The 22,345-nt window shown below is 34.5% G+C and overlaps 2 protein-coding genes across 9 annotated transcripts in view; both read right to left on the bottom strand.

The window, feature by feature from the left end:
• The window catches only part of LOC125680425 (CD63 antigen-like), a 34,866-nt gene extending 20,285 nt beyond the window's left edge, over window positions 1-14,581 (bottom strand). For 3 of the 5 annotated variants that reach the window (XM_048920019.2, XM_048920017.2, XM_048920018.2), the window contains exons 1-3: window positions 14,436-14,581; window positions 10,362-10,440; window positions 8,108-8,341 (exon numbers count right to left, since the gene is read on the bottom strand). In XM_048920019.2, coding sequence (XP_048775976.1) covers window positions 8,108-8,341; window positions 10,362-10,440; window positions 14,436-14,545 — 423 coding nt within the window. In that variant the 5' untranslated portion in view covers window positions 14,546-14,581. Of the gene's footprint in view, window positions 1-8,107; window positions 8,342-10,361; window positions 10,441-12,831; window positions 12,955-13,803; window positions 14,062-14,435 lie in introns of those variants that run through there. The other 2 variants (XM_048920020.2, XM_048920021.2) reach the window with 2 other exon arrangements.
• The window catches only part of LOC125680424 (tetraspanin-9-like), a 38,411-nt gene continuing 30,591 nt past the window's right edge, over window positions 14,526-22,345 (bottom strand). For 2 of the 4 annotated variants that reach the window (XM_048920016.2, XM_048920012.2), the window contains exon 8: window positions 14,526-16,495. In XM_048920016.2, coding sequence (XP_048775973.1) covers window positions 16,412-16,495 — 84 coding nt within the window. In that variant the 3' untranslated portion in view covers window positions 14,526-16,411. Of the gene's footprint in view, window positions 21,638-22,345 lie in introns of all 4 variants that reach the window. The other 2 variants (XM_048920013.2, XM_056157389.1) reach the window with 2 other exon arrangements.

Raw genomic sequence — 22,345 nt, 5'->3', positions numbered from 1 at the left:
TACCAACCCATACCACAAACACCAAGCCCACTAGCTTTCCCTACATACAAACAATCCATACCATATTCACAATGCCAGGCACTGCAATACACAAACACTGCCACAATACCAGCTTACACAGCCTATGACACCTCAAATCAGTACACAGCAGCAATACAATCAGGCAACCGTGCCACAACAAACTACACCACAACAAACACATTCTGTGGAAAAACCTGTACATCAACACACGGCGATTCACATACAGCAGTCTCAACTGACTCGTAATCACATGCAGCAATGCACTCCACAAGTGCAACATGCATATCAACCACAGCAACAACCACAACATGTACAACAACTTGCATATCAGCACACACCGCTTCTCGTACAACATCCACAACAAATGCAAATCCAGAATCACATGCAGGAAACTCAACAAAAGCAACAACACATGCATACCTATCCACACAACCAAACGTGCAAGTACCTCAGTACATGCATGCACCAAATGTCATGCCACAACGCAACAGAATACAGCCAAGCACGTATTCCAAGGACCTTATGCATAGTGTACCACAACAGCAAGGGCGCTGTGTGCAGCAATGCACATGCATGAATTGCATTACAACTCTAACTCTAAATTCATGTACACCAACAGTGTCATCTGACCACACATTGGGAATACCATCAGAATCGCACACTCCCACTCAAAACATAGAAACAAATGTGGTCAAAAGTTCGGAATTGCTGCAATGCAATATCAATATCAATGTGCCAGTTCCTACTACATGCAGAAAGTCAAGTCCAATACCAGACTCTGTCTCTGGTAAGAAAGAGAAGACTGACCACGAGCATGAAGGTAACAGAACATATATTGAGATTCAGAGAGGTCTACCTTCCGTTGTAACTCCCATGACAGTAGATACAGAGGTAACAGTCTCATTGGCTGAGGACGCTGTAGACTGTCCAGTAATAGTTGAGTCACAACAGGGAGGTTCCCCAAGAATCAAATCAAATTTGTCAATGATGGATTCTGTTGCAGTTGTTGATCCAGAGACAAATCACGAGCTTATGTCAAAGGTCAGTTCAGAAGCTGAACCCGAGACTGAATGAGTGTCTATCATTGAAGCATGTGTACAAATACAGTCACCAGCTGTGCCTGCCATGCTTATCAAAAAAGACACAAACACTGAACCCTCAAATGTACTAGAGGGGGAGGAAAGTAGTGAAATGACCACAAACACATCTTGCATTTCACCAGTACATACTGATATCAGTGTACATGCACACTTTGTTCCGGAGACAAACATAAACATTGATCCTCCTAATTCACTGAAAGTCTCTATGGAATCTACAGCAGCTTTTCCAGAGACTAGGGTCACTGATGAGACACGAGAGCAGAGGTGTACCAGTCAAATGGTATTGTCACAGCCTGTTGGAACAACGGCCGCATTGGCTGTGCAACCACTTAAGCTTGACAATGTCAGTGTGGAGATAAATTATAACCGAGAAGTGATGCTAGTGCCACACCTTGCTAAGTTTGAAGACTTCATCAACACTTCACAAGTCACTACTTCAGTGATTCATGAACATTACAGCACACATTTGCTGATCACTGTATGGTTGACTATACACAAGCGACAATGAGAACATCACACATGGCTTGGTACACAAATGTTGTGCTGTACAAACTCTGTTCGCCATAGGTACCATTTTGGTTTACCAGTGGAGAATAAATGCTGGGTAGTACCTTGGCATTGTAATACTTTGACTTGATTGTCTCTGTTCAGTAGTAATTGTTCTTAGTAGATATAGAATAAGTACTTAATTTGTAGGTTAGTTACTGTGAGTATGTACCTAAGTATTGTTTTAATATTTGCTTCATGTTAAGAGAATTTACCTCTTAGATTAAGAATATAGTTTGTTTAGATACAGTTCCAAAGTCTGCATAACAAACATAACTTCATCCGATCAGTTCTGCACCCATGCAGATAATTTTATCTAGTTTCTTTAGTTTTAAGTGCATATAGACTCGGGTTTATGGTTGCATCTACACATTATTCATTGCAGTCTTTGGTTGTTAGGTTATATGTAGCATTATTAGACACATATTCACAGCTGGTTGTCCTTCATTTTTATACTTAGTTGTCTGGTATTCACCAAGTAGCTACAATAAGTGGAAAACAATTAAGTTTAAATCTTGGAAATGAATTCTCTATTTCGTGGATACCTGATACCTGTCATTCAGAGATTTAAGTTATAGGTATGGTATAAGTGTTCATCAGTAATTTAAGTTATAGGTATGGTATAAGTGTTCATCAGTGATTTAAGTTATAGGTATGGTATAAGTGTTCATCAGTAATTTAAGTTATAGGTATGGTATAAGTGTTCATCAGTGATTTAAGTTATAGGTATGGTATAAGTGTTCATCAGTGATTTAAGTTATAGGTATGGTATAAGTGTTCATCAGTGATTTAAGTTATAGGTATGGTATAAGTGTTCATCTGTGATTTAAGTTATAGGTATGGTATAAGTATTAATCAGTAATTTAAGTTATAGGTATGGTATAAGTATTAATCAGTAATTTAAGTTATAGGTATGGTATAAGTATTAATCAGTAATTTAAGTTATAGGTATGGTATAAGTATTCATCAGTAATTTAAGTTATAGGTATGGTATAAGTATTCATCAGTGATTTAAGTTATAGGTATGGTATAAGTGTTCATCAGTAATTTAAGTTATAGGTATGGTATAAGTATTCATCAGTAATTTAAGTTATAGGTATGGTATAAGTATTAATCAGTAATTTAAGTTATAGGTATGGTATAAGTATTCATCAGTGATTTAAGTTATAGGTATGGTATAAGTGTTCATCAGTAATTTAAGTTATAGGTATGGTATAAGTATTCATCAGTGATTTAAGTTATAGGTATGCTATAAGTGTTCATCAGTGATTTAAGTTATAGGTATGGTATAAGTGTTCATCAGTAATTTACGTAAAACTAGTGTAGATTAATATTTATGATTTATGTGTTGATACTCAGATGCTTATCTTATTGAAGAGTTACATTGAATGTGAACCTTAATTGTTATGCTCAATTATCATTAAAGTGCATTTGGACTGCATGGTTTACTACCATTGAATTTCAAAAGTATTCAATCAAAAGCATGTTGGAGCATTATAAGCATTTCAGTAACAAAATGCACATAAGCATCTTATCTTAGTATTTAGTATTTTTCCTTACATTTAGTAATTAGTATTTGGGTTATTTGGTCAACACATGCTGTTATAACATTACATGTTACACTGAACATTTCATATCAGTTACTGTATAACCTTGGTCTTATTAGTTGTTTACTTAGCTAGTGATATCTTAAGGTTAAGTTTAAGAAAGGTCAAAGTAATTAAAACTTTAGTACAAAGCATATTCATGAGGTAAAGATCAGGTAATGACCTACTCTGATCTAGTTATGTTGATCATATATTACACCTACTGTACCATACAAGTACATGTACTACTGGGACATGCACTCTGACTGTCCGAGATAGTATATAGTCATCACATTACTGGTAATTCTCCTTACAAGTGAAACATCTCTGGGGCCAAGTGAATTAGCAACATTCTACTCACATCAGCATTCATAATGATAAAAATTATCTATTCTTCATAAACAAATTGTTTTGGTTGTTTTAGATACTGCTACTGTAATTATTCTATTTTCTGATCAATCATTTACAATAAAGGTAAAGATTTTCCAAAATAACTATGCATGCTGCAGATATGCAAATAATGAAATGTACAAGTTTGACCCCGGCCATGATGATGAAAATTGGAGATGGGTGGTATTGTGATTTTATATAGTCCCTAGCTGTATAAATGTTTTATTACCATACAATCTCTGGATGGTTATTTATTAATTTTTATGTTTTCTAAATGTTTTTTAACATAACATATGGTTCTGATTCTCAGTGGAATGTTATATGCACTGTCATTTGCACTGCTGAAAATTCAGTATACTTATGTTATACCCTTTTGTTTTAGTTGACGAAGAAGTGGATATTTGAGACCAGGGTCATGTCAAATTTTTAGTAAATATATACTATGTCAATCCGTCATTTTTCATGTTAAAACTGTTACTATAGTGTACGACTGGGAGAAAATATATTTTTATATATTGTGCTACTTTTCTTTCCTTACCTTACTCATTTTATACTTATTCCATTTATAATATTATAAAATGTCATACAAGAGATCTGCTATTCGTCAAGAAAAGGGTGAACATTACATCGACTTTGTGAGGAGGAGAACTTCATTGAGAAGCCTGGTGAATCCAAGAACACTTGTTTACGATCTATGACTCCTTAGTGATGGTACACCTCATAGCACCATCTGTGATGTAATGGTGGATCAATATAAACTCTCCAGAGATTTGGGGGATAATCGATGGGTAGATACGACTAGACGCGAGGCAGCGACCATTTTGTGCTCTGAGCGTTGGGTAGACCCTAAACCTCGGTCCAAGAAGATCAAGCCATTGCGTCCTGCAGCGACTGCTTCATCTTCGGAGATGTGTGTGGACATTCGTTTAAACACATATCCGGATCTTGAGGTAGTTCGTACCAATGCAGCAGATGATCATGTTCATGGAACTGAAGTCGTCAGTCAACAAGATTTTTCCGAAGTGCATAGCAGAGCAGAATTTTCTGTGGCTCATGACACGGCGGATCAGGAATGTTGTATGTTGGATAAAAATGCTGATATTACCCCTGGATCAGAGTCTGCTTTACCAGTGCCGATACCTGTTCGAGTCACTTTAGGGAAACGTATGCACCCAACTCGTCAGGTGGAAGCAAAGGACAACACGTTGGAAATATCCAAACATACCCGGTTGGACACTGATTTAGCCATTACAGTATTAGCCAAGTCCAATCTTGCTGAACGCTGCTCTTACCCCAATTGTGACAAGAGGGAGAAGAAGATCAAGCGTCATGTTCAGCGTCAGCACCTTCCTAAGATTTTCAGTGATATTCATCCAGTTCGATCTATTGATAATACTGCGTTATGCCAACTCCAGTGTTCTTCATTGATATCTTTGGTGACTGCTGCCTTGGGACAAGATGCTGATGTATTCACTGCAGTCGATTATGTAAACCAGTCTGGGTTGATTCTGAAAAACACAACCGTGCATCCAGATACTGTCGGTTGTATGAGGAAATTGTGTGTCTCTCAGGGATGGACGGAACCACCAGAAGGATTTACTGTCTCGCCTGTCAATTTCCCAGCAGCCCTTTTTCATTGGAGGTGTTTAATAGTGTTGTTGTCACTTTTGTAGCCTATTCAGCGCGAAGAATTTCGTACAAATGGGCGTGTTACAAGTGATACGAAACATACTCGGGACATCTCTGATATTCAGGTTCCGGCAGTGGACTCGTCAACAGAGGATGAGTTTACAGTGATTGATGTTAGCTACGGTTCTGACATAGAAGTTGGTAGCTCCGCTGTAAGCAAACCCGCAGAACAGCCTTCTGACATTTTGGAGGTTTACAGCGAGGAGATTGTCACTGCGAATGAAGCCTTTAAGAGCCATTTCCATTTAGATCGGACCAGCTCCCGCATATGGAAAACCTCATCAGGGAAATCGGTGGGTGACCTTATCTCTTATGGTTTGTCCTGTAACCAGCGTCCAAACCTGGAAGTGACAGTTTCAGGTGGAGTGATGGTTGACAGCAAGCCTTCCACTCATCAAGAGATAGGGCAAATCAGAAAACCATGGGGAATGGCTGTAGGAGTACATCCTAAGCGTGTAGAGAAGCTCTCTCCAGAAAGGTTTCATCACATGAAGGACTTGTTGGATCTTCCTTATGTTGTAGCCTTAGAAGTTGGGCTGGACCGTACTGTCCCAGTTAAGCTTTGGAGACGCCAGGAAGAAGTTTTCCGTCAAGTGTTAATTCTTGCCCGCAGGGACCGAGTCCTTGTTCTACATCTTCGTGGAATTGTATCTGACAGGATTGGTATGGATGTACATGCTTGCTGTATGCAAATCTTGCAAAAGTCATGTAACCCAGACCAACCGATACATCTTCATTGCTTTACCGGTGATTCAGAATTGGTCAAGGAATGGATGGACGGTTTTTCATGTGTATACTTCGGGTTCACAGGTGCTGTAGAGGGCTTTAGTGCAGATGAAATTGCTGGACTTAAGTCTGTCCCAATGAATCGCATCTTGTTGGACACAGATTCTCCCTACATGAAACCCGGTGGAGGAACTATAAATACTCCAGCTTTCATTTGCGACGATGCTACAGTAGTTGCATCTAAGCTACAAGTGACTCTGTAGTACCTGCTGAAGGAAACTGTGAAAAACTGTCGTCGGCTGTATACTTTGTAATTTGTATGTTTACGAATTCCTGCTGAATTTAGGGCTGAATATTTTTCCGTCCAGGTTTAAGTGGAATTTATCATTGTATTTATTTTCTTTATATTCGTCATAGTTTTCCCCTGCTAATTACGGGTTGTATAGTGTCCGTTCAAGTGCACATCTATAGCGAATTTTCATTGTATTTTCCCATTTCTTGTATAGTCATACTGTTAAAGTGTAATTTTTCCATATACATTCGTCTTATAATTATAAAACGGGGAGGAGTGTAGTGTAAACGCATTGTTAGTTCATATTCTCCCAAGTCGTACTCATTGTTATGCATGACCTCTGACCCTGGTCTATTCTTACGTCACCTTATCCACCCTGCTTGAGCGCCAGTTCTGTTTGCCCCTTCCTTAGAAGCATACCTTTATTTAGTCGTCTGTTGTCTTCCATGTTTAGTTAAGGTAAGACACCAGATATTTATATGTAATTTCTCGGTTACACAACAGTGCTTTGTTTGTATTCTGATAGTTCGTGAGTATTAATAATTAGTCTAGCGTGGTCTTGTTATTTGTGAGTTCTTGGTTTCTTGTTTAGTTGCAAGTTGGTAGTTTTCATGAAATTAATTTCAGTGCGTACATGGTTGTTTAACAAAACCAGTTTGAACCCGAAGGCAGGCAGAGAGTTGCGGGATTCAGATATACGGAGGTCCATGCGGATATTGTGTTACAATATGGAAGGGCGTGGTGTAGCTCTGTAGAGAATAACTTGAGACTTGGGATGCATCGGAACCCTGGTGTATTGTCAGGAGTTGACGATAGCTCGTGCAAAGCATGCATGGTAGTGGATTGTTTTCCGTTCTGGGCGTGCTTAGGAGAATTGAATATTTGGAACGTTTTCTAAATTATACTACTTTTGTACTTGCTGTACATTTGCTTTACATCTGATACGTACTATCGGACTTTTCAAAAGAGATCTGTGTTTACAACATATCAGATATATATTTTGTCAATTGCTTATTCATGTAAATTAGTTTTGAGAGTGAAAGGATTGAGTATGCATATTTTCGTTTTATATTTATTTATTTAATAAATGTTATTGTTTTTTTTCTACAACTTGTCGTTAGTCTTTGCTCAATCTGATAAAATCCAAGAACTCACTACACAATGGAAAATTGTATTTTTTAATTTTGTAATCTACACATATTCGAACTTTGAAAAGGTAAAGCTTCATACCATGTATACCCCTTGCTTTTCAAAAGAGACGACTAAATGAGGCTGTCCTTCGGATGAGACCGCAAAAATCCGAGACCCCGTGTTCCGTGTCACAGCAGGTGTGGCACAATAAAAATCCCTCCTTGCTCAAAGGCCATAAGTGCCGAGCATAGGCCTAATTTTTGCAGTCGTTCACCGGCAATGGTGACATCTCCATAAGAGTGAAATATTCTCGAGTGGAACGTTAAACAATATTCAACCAACCTTCATACCGTATTTGCAGATAAATAGTAAACGAATTAAACTATCATTGTTCTTGGAAATAGTCAATGAGTTTGATTTATCTCCCAGCGAATCATTTTCATAGGTCAATACCTTCATTCTGATATTGAGGATGTAGTGATGAGCATGTGTAGAAAATGTACTCATTATGGATTAATTATCTTTATTGCTTACAGTTCATTGCAGTCTATTATTTGTTGTTTTATTTCATTTTATCTTGGAATACGAGTTTAAATGAAAATGAAAGTCATCATAGACACACTTACCGTCACCAGCATGCATATATTTTGACTGCAAGCGCCAAGGAAGCCCAGAATTGATACAAAGAAAATAAAGACTCCGATAACTATCAAAAGGATGGATAAATTCTTTGCTAGCTCTCCCACTTGAAAAGAATTCACTTCTATGGTGTTCAGGACGGGCTTGATGTGATCTTCATTGAGATCCGCCACGTCTTGTAGAGCCAGTACACCCACTATCAGGAAACCAATTCCAAAAATCTATAGAGAAAAATATAGTCAGCACAAATTATATTCATTTATTGTAAATGTAATTCGTTGTATTTGTTGTAGATTACTTATATAATCTTATGAATTGTATTGGGCTTGTTCTGGGTATAGTCAGTTTTTAAATCGAGGTAAGCTACTGACAAACAAGTTGATGGTACAGGGATTTCAACAGTCTCGATTGAAGTCAGCATTTCGCAAATTCTATGGTCGTTATAACGATCTAGTTCGTCAATACAACCTATCATTGGGTCAAATGTTGTCTGACGTGTTTCATACCGATTGTTAAGCCGTTCTTGGCACACTGATTTGACTGCGGATAACTCCGTTTACCTGATCAGAATATGGGGCGCACGGCGGGTGTGACCGGTCAACAGGGGATGATTACTCCTCCTAGGTACCTTATCCCACCTCTGGTGTGTCCAGGGGTCCGTGTTTGCCCAACTATCTATTTTGTCTTGCTTGTAGGAGTTATGAGATTGATCACTGTTCGTTATCTTTACCTTGCATTGGGAAAAAATATGAAATATCTAAGCATGAAGCAGAAGTGGACGTGGTGTCTTTTTATTGCGAGTTCACTTGGATATATCGAATCGACATATGAATGAAAATTATTATTGTTAATAGATAAAACGTCGTCGATATATCTAAATGTCGACCACAGCAAAATATTTTTTCTCTCACGTACTCAAGTAGAAGTTTTTGAATAAATTCTGCTTCATGGGAATATTAAACAGTTTAGCTAACAAAGGAACACAATTCATGCCCATAGGAATTCCACCAGACTGTTGGAAGACCCGATCGCCAACGACCACGAAGATATTGTCAATGAGGAACTCTAGCATATGTTTTATTTCAACTTCAGAGTACTTGTGCGTGGAATCAGCGTGGTGTTTAACAAAGTATTGTTTTGGATGACTGATCACTAGATATGAATATTTGCAGTTTTGTGGAACTTCAACTCTCTATGATGTCAAAAGGTTTAGTCTTTTATTTATCGTGAGGAATGGTCGTGTAAAGTGTTGAAAAGTCATACGTTTTGATGTTGTTGATTTGGGAAAAGTTTTGCGATATCCAGTTTACTAAAAGTTCTTTTGAATTTTTTAGAATCCACATTTGATTTACACCACTTCTGGCATATGTAGTCGTACAGTACATTTGAAGTTTCTCCTTCACAGGTTTTAATATTTTCGTGAGGAGCAAAGATAGGGGCTTACTTGATCCAGGACTGTATCTTTGTAAGGGTTTTTATGTAGTTTAGGAATCCAGTATAGGTACGGTAACTCATATTCATCCAACCCATTGACTGGGATATTAAATATGTCTAATACTGAAGCATGGTGTTGAAGAATTTCATATTTTGAAAGGGCAGTTGGAGTATAAGTACGATTACCAAATGTGGAATTAATGCCAAGTTCGATTAAAATACAGTTGTATTAATGAGCTTTAGAAACAAAGACAGTGTTGTTACAAGCTTTGTCAGCTGGAACCAAAACATATCCCTCATGTAACCTATCTAATTCAATCATCACTTCTGGTTGACTAAACACAGAAGGATAGATGGTACGTACTTTTATTTTGATATATCTAATACGGAATTTTAATATTCCTCTTATACTTTTAATCCATTCTGACAATGTATCAAATTCTTTATCATATTTAGCCTATGTTCAATGCAAAGGTCTTCAAATATGAGAAAGGAAATGAATGTTTCACTCATATTGAGACGTAACTAACTGTACGTAGTCTAGACCTATAACTGCCGCTCAGGGACATAGCAGTAATAATGTCGTTGCTTTATTACATAAACACAGGTTCCTCTGCATATCCCATTAAAATGATTATTAAAAGATACAATTTCATTAATTATCTTTCATTTACATGCGGTGTTATGGTTTATGATGTTCATAATAGTGATAAATAGGCTCATGAAATGATAAATTACTTTTCTCCGATTCCATGGTTCTTACCTGGGATGTTCATGTATATCCCAAATGTAAATGTTTACACTTACCAATAATATTATATTGATTACGACCAGGAGGATCATTCCAAAAATCCCTACACAGTCCAGACCCATGATGAGTGATAGTCTACAAAATGAAAGGTAAAGATAAGGAACAGTGATCAATCTCATAACTTCTATAAGTAATACAAAATAAATAGTTGGACAAACACGGACCCCTGGACACACCAGAGGTGGGATCAGGTGACTAGGGGGAGTAAGATACAGGGCAGTTTGTTCATAATAAACATACATGTACTTCATATTAGCACTAGTCTTCGACTGGTTCTACAGAGTTCAGGGATACTTATAGTGATTAAAACAGATTATGGGGGAGGGGGGGGGGTCCAAAATGTATAGTAAATACAATTTATTTACCCCAAAAGGATGAAAGGACCTAAAACGATTTCATATAATAATAATTTAATATCGAGCATAAATTATGGTAATAGCATTTATTTATCAAGGTACGCGTCTTTTGTTACATCTATGTTCATCCAAACCAAATTAACACAGGTGTTTAACGTTTTGTAATAATAAAGTCCTTTTGTGTAATTAGTGCCACCGGTCAAAATGACTGCGATACGTTAAAATACACCCAGTTTTAAAATTTTCAGTCACTTGGAGCTAATAAGGAGTTTAGTTCATGAATTGGGTTAAGAAATTCAAATTAAAAATTATATCTAATGTTGCACATTCTATGTAATTATGTTCCCCAAACAAAGTTTGGGAACATATTGTTTTTACTCTGTTTCTTATTATTAAGGTCTTCCGTTACCAACGGAAGACCTTCTAGTGATTGTACTGTTTATTATTTTTTTCCCTTTCGTCTCCGAGACGGTTGGATGGATTTTCATGAAACTTTCACAGATTATGGAGAACGATGGTACCTCGAGGCAATTGTTTTTTCATTTTTTCAAAATTCACTTCCGTTCGATTTTCCGGTTTTTGAAAGCAACTTTGTCCGGGGGTAAACTTGAAAACCACTAAAGATAATCAAATGAAACTTTCAGGGCTGATAGATCTCTTTTTTCTATGGTGCATGCACGTAATATTTTTACCGGAAGTGATTAAATGAATCCTAAATTTCAAACTTTTTTCTTTCAAATTGAAACCTATATCGGTTTACTAGGTCTCTTTCTAATTCTCAAAAAATGTTGACCCCACCGGAAGGTGAATCTCCAACTTCCGGTTATATCAAAGAAAGACTATTCATTGTCTCATTTTTCAGTGCCATAAATCTTGGTCATGAAACAAGTTAAGGAGTTGAGTTTTACATATATTATTGTCACTGTAAATGTCTAGAGTAACGTCAAATATTTTTGTAAAATTCACTTCCGGTCGTTAGATATGGTGTGGACAAATTCAGACTTTGTTTCCCTGATATCTCCGGAACGAGTATAGATATACACTTGAAACTTGCAGGGCTTATAGATTAACAATAGTCCATCTTAAACATATTTTGTATGTGAGTGTACGGCACCTCCGGTTTCAAGAGGAAGTGGTTGAAAAATTTACTATATTCAAATTTTTTCAACACGATTTCTCAGTGATGGCTCAATGGATTTTCTTGCCAATTTTGAAGATGATAGAGAATTGTAGTACCCTTAGACACGATCTTTCATTTTTACAAAATCTACTTCCGTTTGTAAGATATGTCCGATTTCCATTTTTCAAAAAATCATGTTGTCCGGGGGTAATCCCAAAAACGACTAAAGAGGAACAAATGAAACTTTCAGGTATTATAGATCTCTCGATTGTATAGTGCATGTACATTAATTTGTTTTTCGTTATCACTTCCGGTCGTAACCGCAAGTGATTGACTGGATATAGTAGAGGTGGGACCAGTTGCCTAGGAGGAGTAAATATTCCCTGTCGATCGGTTGTTATCCTGTTCTTTACAAGGTGCGACTCAAAATGATACATACATTTAATCTCAATGACCTTTTGGCCCCACCCTGTCACCAAAACTATCTATCTGTTGGATCATGAATTTTACAAAATTAGAATAGGACCATCAGTTCTTTCTAAATATCTACATGTATTTAGTTTCAATTTTAAAGGTTCAGTTGTTAACAAGGGATACAGAATTATAGCAATAGGTCACCTGAGTGATTTATATCATCTAAAATGAACCACGATATTGGTTCATATCTCCTTCTATACTCACTAGTTTTTTTATATTATGCCCTCAGTCTTTCATTGTAGTTTTAAAATGCACTGAATGACAATTTGAGTCGCACCTTGGAAAGAACCGAATAACAATTTGAATCGCATCTTGGAAAGAACTGGATAACAAGTTGAGTCGCACCTTAGAAAGAACAATGACAATTTGACTTGCACCTTGGAGAGAATAACAATTTGAGGCACACCTGGGGAAAGAACAGGATAACAATATGACTCGCACCTTGGAAAGAACAGAATAACAATCTGAGACAGACTTACCTTGTATAGAACAGAATAACAATCTGAGACTTACCTAGGATAGAACAGAATAACAATTTGAATCGTTCCCTGGACACGAGAAAAACAAACAAATCTACTAATTTGCTCCAGAACATATTTACAATTAACATGTCCAAACACATACTCCAACACGATTTCGAATTAGATATCTATGTATAAAGACAACGAATGGTTTTCATGCTGCTATTGACTATTCATCTATAACTATGCAGTTTTTCAACACGTTAACAAAAGATTAGATAATAGCATTGAATTTAAAGTCTGGGTACATGCACCCTCGACATGTATGATAGAGATAGCCTCATGACGCCTGTTAAAGGCTACACAATTTTGATTACTAAAAATAAAAGTATTGATTTTAATCTGTAAACCTAGTCGTAATTAAACCAAATTTTGTTACTGCTATTTGGTAAGTCTTAAGAAATTTGTATATCGTCATGCATCAGAATACCTCGTCAGAAACGATTATAGTACTTGACTTTTTTTTATTAATCACAACATTGAGATGTAAAGGTTTCACAACTCTTGCGAGCTATTTACCGGTTTTTCTTCAACGCAGGTTTGTTAAATATTTGTAAACAAAAATATATGAAGTTTACTGAGCGTCTTTCTTTTTTGAATTAAAAAGAAAACAAATAATAAACAAAAATTGTGAAACATTTGGCTTTCATTACAGTATCTTGATAATTAAGTCTGAAAAACAAAACAGATATATCTGGAAGTTACGTAACATACATTCAACATTAATGGAAAACATAGTGTTTTAGTTTCTATTATGTAAAAATACATCATCCTTTAGTGTTGAACGTTTAGTTGTATCTGATTATATTCATTATGTACTATAAATCGGTGTCAATTATGAAGACATGACCCCAACGACTTTTTTTCATTATTTCTCAAGTGCCTTTCATTTACTATAAATATGATTCACACAATGCCCTCTGAAAGAGATAAATGTAGATTTTTACCTGCTACCAATATTTACCTGAAATAATGTTTTAACTATCTAGAGTGGACAGCTATTCTCAGGATAGCCTCCTTATTAGTATGAAAATATTAAACTTCCTCTTCCATTAGCAGACAGTTGTTATCTAAATTAAGCAATCTTTGTTCAAAGCAGATCTAGAATTTCCAAGTCCTGCACGTGTTATTTTTGTAACCCTGTCATATAATTCCAGTCGTATTCACGGTTAAAAAACTGATATTGATTACTGCTGGGACACGTGTTTCTAATAATATATTTAATGTTGTAAGTTTTCTCAGTTTTCAATGTATGAAGACATGTTTTCTCTCACTTAATATAATATAATACTATCAATAAAGTTGATTTAGTTTTGCATTGTTTATGACAAAATTGAAGTATACGGGTGTCATAAAAACATTTTTGACAATAATAGACGGCTACAAAAATTGCTGCTTCTCATCCTCAGTGGTCAGCAAAGCAAATTCTGAGTGAATCTGCATGGCTAGCTTTAGTGTCTAATTGGACTCTTGGTCATCATTTGGCTCTAAGCAATATCAATTTAAATCCCTGCCCCAGAAGCTATCATTGCTGAAGTTCTCGCCTGCTGTGAAAGTGTGGGATAGAATCAATACATGTACCGTCTAAATACTTACGTACTACATGTATTCTCCGTCAACGATATAGGCAGAAGGAACCGGTGAACTATTCTCCGTCCAAGGAGTGGGCGGAAGGAAACGATGAAATATTGCTTAAATGCAGCCATGGAGAGTGCTTTCTTTTATTCTCAAAAATTGAAAATGAGGTGGCACATATTCATTACAAACAAAACAAATGGATACATTAGAAATGTAAATAAGAAATCGGACTGTTTACAAGATGGAGGGCACTGCATGTATTCTTAAATATACCATGAAAACATTAACCATTCAGGTACAAAATAATGAAAAGCCTGATGGAAAGATGTACAGATGACTAATAAATTGAGGGTTTTTTTCTGTTTAGAAAATCGTCCCCACTGTCAACACAATGGGCAGTCATCTAAAGAAACATTGAACTAGGTCATTTGAAAAGCATTCATATCCTTTGCCCATCATATTATAACCAGTCTTTTGTTAAAAATAATGGACAGTTTTATACCTAAACAACTATTCATATATAATTGGGAATTAAATAAAAATAGCATACTGACATTTGATATTCAAATTTTAAACAAATATGAAATATTTTGTAACAACATATCTTTCTTCTACAGTTACAGTATTGAATTATACAAATCTTAAATTGTTATGACTTTCTGTGCTAAAACCATTTATATTCCATTGACGACAGTTAGGGGTCAATCCTATCTAGCATCAATCTCTTTCAAGAGGTATCCCCATTATTGAAGAACTTTACAAATAAGAGTATTTTGCCATCAGGGATGTCCAACAGCTGCACAACGTCCTATTCCATTACACGTCAATTTGGAAGATACGATGTCTATGGAAACGATCTTAAATCTCGGAAGATTGATTTCTAAATTGGATTCTTCTTCTGAGTTTAAGTTCTTAAAGATTCGAATGCATACTACTTAAATATGCCTGTGTCACACAGCATACTCTGCACGCTAGTCAATCTAAGTCCTTAAAGATACTAACGTGTAATATTACCTGTTTAACAAAGTATGGTCTGAATGTTAATCATACTTCTGTATTTTACACTTCAAGGTCTATTAAAGTTTTACTAATTAAATTGTGGACAATTCTGGAGGGATATTTTTGTTTGTCCAAAATTAGTACAAAAGGTTTTGTTCTATGCCATTCAATCCTTTTTGTAACTGTTCATTCAATAAAAAAAAAAAACTTTACTATGGGTTTAAACAGCTTTACCTTAAGAACGGATAATTTTACAGTTTAATAAATACTTTTAAGTCCAATATAATTTAGAGTAGATACACAAAACAAAGGGGTGACGTCACAACAATAAATAATATCACAAGTACACTATGATATGGATCTATTACAACAAATACAAAACACATATAGTGAAGCGGTACCAATATGACACAAAGATAACGATTATGTTTCATTGTCACATATATGTTAAAAGTTACAGTGAAAAGGTGAAGATAACGAACAGTGATCTATCTCAGAACTCCTATAAAGAACACCAAAATAAGAGTAGGGCAAACACGGACCCCTGAACATAACAGAGGTGAGATCAGGTGCCTAAGAGGAGTAAGCATCCCCTGTCTATCGGTCACATCTGCCGTTGGTCTCATATCTTGATTAAGTATGATACAGAAAAGAGAAAACAGTTACAAAAGAATAACACATGAAACCCCACCAAAAACAAAACAAAAAACCCCACAATACTCTGTAGGGACTACCCACTATCATCATCAAAGTTCCCGATCGTCACAACAATGATTGTAGAATCTCATTATTAACAGATGGGGTGCTAGTTTGTTGCATAAAAGTCGAAAGACCCTTTTCTATAAGATCAAGTGGGTAACCGTAAATCCTATTTATAAAACATATGAAATACAATGAACAACCCATCACTTTGAAGTAACGTTTTGATGAGTGATGATTGAAGTGTTTTATGACAGCCACTAGGAAACGTCATCAACGTCAATTTCCACGTCTTTTTAATATTTTGCTACGTCTTTAATTCCGGCAGTGCCGTCTCCCGCTTTGACACAGACCACAAATGCGAAGACAACAGCTAAAATCTGAAATATACAGTATACATTGCCTTGTTAATGCCACAGTCAATCATTGTATAAAATAGATGAATAATCATGTCTTCTAACAATACAGATAAAAATGTTTAATACAAGAAATGGAAATAAATAATGACCCTTTTGCACTTGATATGCAAAAAAAAAATCATGCCATCAAATCTGAGAGTTTAAATGGGTATATTAGGCGTAATGTCAGTTTCTAAAATTTTATATAATTTTCAAGGTTTTGATTGATCCTAAAAATATGGGAGTTAGAGATCAATTTTAAAATCATTGCCGAAAATACTGAATTTTTATATAAAATGTCGAGTGAATTGATTTAGATTTATTTGAACTTTTTTATGAATCTGTGTTCTGTTTGGAAAATATATCAACCAAATTTAATGAATTACAACATTTGAATTAGTTCCAAGTCTCAACTACTTATATCATAAATTATAAAACTGAATTACACGTATACGAGTATAAAGATAGGAGATATGTTGGAAAAACAGAAAATTTAATATCATGCAGATTTAGACCTTTTTGATTATCCTCCCGCCACAAAATATAATTCCTGACAAATCCTTTCAAAATTTGAATTGACAGAAAAAATTTCAACGGGATAGGATTCAATATTAGACATATAATATTTTGCACCAATGGAATCAATATTGAACTACTGAATACTTAGTTGTAGTATCCTGTGCAGTTTTACCCAAAAGCTCAACTTCCTTAACAAAGTTTTTTTTTTTTTTGCATTTTAATTATTTTTTAAATGAAACGGTACGATTTTTTGAGATTGACATATACTTCTGTTTTTGTATGTCTGATATCTTTTTAAAAAGTGGCAACATACATATTTTCTTTGACTATTGATCAAATTAAACTATATCAAGTGGAAATTAATACAGTTTTTCTACAATCAACTATTAATATTGATAATTCACACGAGGGTGGAGCTACATATAACTTAAGGAATACTATTTCATCTACTCATGATGAACATTTGAATATTACGTTTACTAACAACGAGGGTCTAATTGGTAAGTTAAACATGTCCAAAATATTTAGTGTAATTCTGTATTTAGATAAAACCAGAAATACAGTAAAACTAAACAATCTCTAAGAAGACATTATTTTGGTATTTTTCGTTCCATTTAAAAAAGATGTCTTGATTGTACAAAAAAAAAACAAAAAAAAAAAAAAAACAACTGGCATTAAAAGCTTTACACTTAATATGTGTTACTGTTCGTGATATTTTGGATTGTCCTAGAATACAGGGAGCTATATATCTAACTCTAGCTCTAGTATTAACATAAGTACTGTGAGTATTGGAGATAAACTAACATGGGGATAAAAACAGTAAGCATTGTCAGTATTATTAGTATTAAAATTTAAACATTGTCAGCATTATTAGCGTTAGAATTTAAACATTGTCCACATTAAAAATCAGCATTTAATAACATTGTCAGAAAGCTGAACCAGTATCACTATCATTCCTCAGAATTTAAGGCATCCCTTTAAAAAAATAAACCTAATTGTCATGTAATGCAGCACTTCGCAAAATTTGGTATCAAAATGAAAAAAATTTAACATGCACAGTGATTCACCAAAAGAATTTTCAAAAGTGACAAGACATATCAGAAATATCTGTTATAGAGAGAAATATCTGTTATAGAGATTATGAGAAAAACACATTTCTTACATATAAAGTCAATTAGAATATAAGTTCCAAGGATACCTCATGGTGAAAAGATTCCTATCATGATGGCCTTTCAAAATACGCAAAGAAAAGTAAAGGTCACCATGCTAATTAATTTTCCAAGGGAATTCTGATTCAATATTTTTTCTAAGAGTTATGCCTCTTTCGAACTTAGAATTTCGAGCCCGTCTGTCCTGTTCTTGTCAGCGCAACTCCTCTGAAACCGCTCAACAGAATTTCTTGAAACTTTGTAATTAATAAGGACACCTATTTCGTCATGTGTTTTAGTGTATAATCTGTGATTTTGTTCATATGTGTATTTATCATAATTTCCCAAGAACATTCATGCTAATAGTGTTTTAACTTTTATTGTTTTTTTAAACGCTGTTTTAGAAATCTGGTATTTAAAGTGTGTTTATTATTCGGAGAGTTTGATCTTTGCATTTTTAGAGTACCGTCATACTACATTTTGGAGTACTTTTTAAAAGAGACTTTGCATAGTGCTAAAAAAAAAAAAAGACTTGAGCTATCGATCTTGATAAAAATGTTTTTTGTTTTGATAAGTTTACAGATGCAAGATTTTATGTCATACCGTCATAATTGTGTTTTATTGTTGCATTCCTCATCTCTACCCTTGTAAAACACCCTGGAGTAATTTGTTTTATATAAGGCGTGATGTAATGTATCATTAGTATCATTATATTATTATTATGAAAATATTTAACCTTTTCTACATTTCTACAAGAGGAAATACATGTAACTACGACAAGAAATCTAATTCCCTATGAATAAATCTGGACATCATTTACTATCTCTCTGCCATCTTTAGCTTACTAAAAGTAGGCATTTTGTTTTCACGAAAGATTCAGTGCTACAGATATTGACGTTTTGTGAAATTATTGCTTTTATAGATCGGTTACCTTAAAGGGACTGATTCAAGATTTTTCCCCAAATTCTGTTTTCACTTTAAATGATCAGAATCTACATTCTAATATGTTTAGACGGTTTCACGAAAATATCAAGGTTATATCATGACAGAAGCTCATTATAGAGAGTTTATCATTTCTTTTGAAAACAAAGATTGAGGTGTGTTACTGTTTACGAAGTTTTCAAAATAAATGGATATTGATTCAAGTTTATTCAAGATATATATCACATCTCAGGTATACTTTAGGTAAAATGTTTCATTTGAAAGTTAACATTTGTGATTGTATAAAATCAAGATGCTTTAAATTACAAAATTAACATTTCATTGATTTGTTTGTTTACGTAAAAAAAACTCCGAGTCTTTCTTTACATAACGCAGCATTAAAGCTAAAACATTGCTCTTATTCTTGCATTCAGAAGGTTCACATTTTGGTTGTCGACATTGAATGAATTTTAGTTTTAGTTTTTAAATTCAAAATTGAAAAATTATATATTTTTTCGAGAAATGTGAACCAGTCCCTTTAAATCCAAATTCACAATCATTCAAACAATATGGTAATATTGCAATATAGAAATTAATTAAAGATTTGTGATTTTTATTCTTATGCATAGGCAAACATGCAATTGTTTGAAATATAATTCGACAAAATAATTGGCATTGTCTAATTCATTTTGACAGTAAAATCAATAATGATGATGGTCTAGAAATTATATGTAGCATTGACTCATTTGTCTTTCCTTATAATGGAAGGTCCTTTAGCATTTAACAGCATTGACACATATGTTAGACAAAAAAGAGATGAATTAGCATAGGACTGGACCAGCCATATCCACATAAGCAAGCATTGCTTGCTTTCAAATCAGTAACCATTGCCAGTATTCATATCAGCAAGCGGTCCCTGTATTCAAATCAACAAGCATTGCCAGCATTCAAAATCAACACGCAATGCTAGCATTCAAATCAGCAAACATTACAAGCATTCAAATAAGTAAGCATTGCCAACATTCAAATCAGCAAGCATTGCCAGCATTCAAATAGGTTAGCATTGCCAACATTCCAATCAGCAAGCATTGATATCGTTCAAGTAAGCAAGCATTGTCAGCATTCAGAAAAGACTAGCAAGCAATAATGCTGTAATAATATACGGTTCCTACACGTCTAATCAGGTAGACGTCCTTAGAGCGTTGCGATTGATTTATTATGTAACACTGCATGCATTCAGAGCGATAATGATCATGATACATGTGCCGTGTTCAACATAGGAAATTGATTTTTAGTTTATGTAGATTGCTGCATGCATTTGGTTCTATACATAATTTAGAGTAATAATAATAATATCCTTTATTTATACAGGATTGCACAATTAGTTGTATAAACTAGTTTACATTGTGGTCCTGTCTATAACATATATACATATCGAGAACATAATATATCACAAAGCATGAAAATATCACAATTTATATACATACAGATAAGAACTAAAGGAAAAGAGACAATAAACACACGAGTATCATTGAGTGTCAAAATAATGTTTTAGATAGGCTGATTTAAAAGATGTGGTAGTTGTACATTTTCTTATAAAATCTGGTAACGAGTTCCATAAAATTGCTGCTGAAATGATAAAAGATCTTCTAAAATATTCTGTTTTGGCTCTTGTAACATAGATAAAATTTGAAGAGCTTTGTCTTGTATTTCTTGTGTTTACCCCATTCACAAATTTAAAAACGTGTAAATACTCTGGAGTCATATGATGTAAAACTTTAAACATAAGAATAATTTTTCGATAAATAAAATAGTTAATCAAACGCATCCATCTCAAATTTGATAGCATGCAAGAAGTTGACACTGAATGAGGTACTTTGATATGTAAAATGATTCTTGCTGCCCTCTTTTGTAATTTAAAAAGCCTATCAATATTTGTCTTGTTCTTTGTATCCTTCCATACTGTACAACAATAATTAAAATGAGAAAAAAACAATAGTATTGTAAATTTTGAGTAGTGCCTCCTTTGACATAAAAGTACTCAATCTACTTAAAACACCTAATTTCTGACTAAGTTTTTTACATAAGGCATCTGTGTGATAAGACCACGTAAGTCATTCTTCGATGTAAACACCTAAAAGTTTGGCACATTTGACATTTTCTATAAAAATTGCACCAACATTAATACAAAGATTTCTACATTTCGATAATTTCTGTGCCGTTCCTATTAAAATACATTGTGTTTTATTTAAATTTATTGTCAATTTATTCTTATGCATCCATTCCATAGAATTTATAAGATCATCCTTTATTTTTGTTTCAATTACATCTAAGGATTTATCAGAAACATCTTGCGTGGTATCATCTGCATATATATTGACTGTAGAGTGCTTGAGACATGTTGGGTAGTCATTTACAAACAGAGTACCGTTTATTGCTTTCATCTGTGAAAAATTATGTAAGTTACGCACATTTAAACAACTGTATCTGTCCCTGCACCCTTGCAAACTATGAACGCGAAGACAACAGACAAGATCTGAAAACGATATCAGTGAGAGATATTGAATATCTTCTCAAAAAAGCAATCAAATGTATATTAACGAAATCTAAAAGTGCAACAAAACGGCTAGTAATTGATCCAAATACAGTGAGGTTCAATGTTTCCAAAGAAATGATTGCGTTTTACGTCGAGTTCACAATGTTATATATGACATGTGGATTGACAAAACTATATAGAACACCTGGATTCACAATAATATATAGAACACGTGGATTCACATTACTATATAGAACACGTGGATTCACATTACTATATAGAACACGTGGATTCACATTACTATATAGAACACGTGAATTCACAATACTGTATAGAGCATGTGGATTCCATTACTGTATATAACAGGTGGATTCGTATTACTGTATAGAACACATGAATTCACAATATATAGATTTGTTTTATTATACTGAATGTTATATAAACAACAAAACAGAAAGATTTACGTCTATTGACATTTGATCAATCACTGTCATGCAATTTTTCGGATATCGATGCGGGTATTCGTGTTTATTACAAACGCTTAAACGACGTCGTCTAACAATCTACGACGAACTGTAGGCGCATAAATTTGACGCATGTGATACTTTTTTTTTTTTTATAATATCACCCGTTCTAAAGTACTGTTACCCGTTGCTAGATACTATTACCCGGGAGGGCGTGCTTTCTGTTCTCAGAGGTTAATAATAT

This window comes from Ostrea edulis, chromosome 2, assembly GCF_947568905.1.
Source record: "Ostrea edulis chromosome 2, xbOstEdul1.1, whole genome shotgun sequence".
NCBI lineage: Eukaryota > Metazoa > Mollusca > Bivalvia > Ostreida > Ostreidae > Ostrea > Ostrea edulis.
This window is presented reverse-complemented; position numbering and strand designations above follow the sequence as displayed.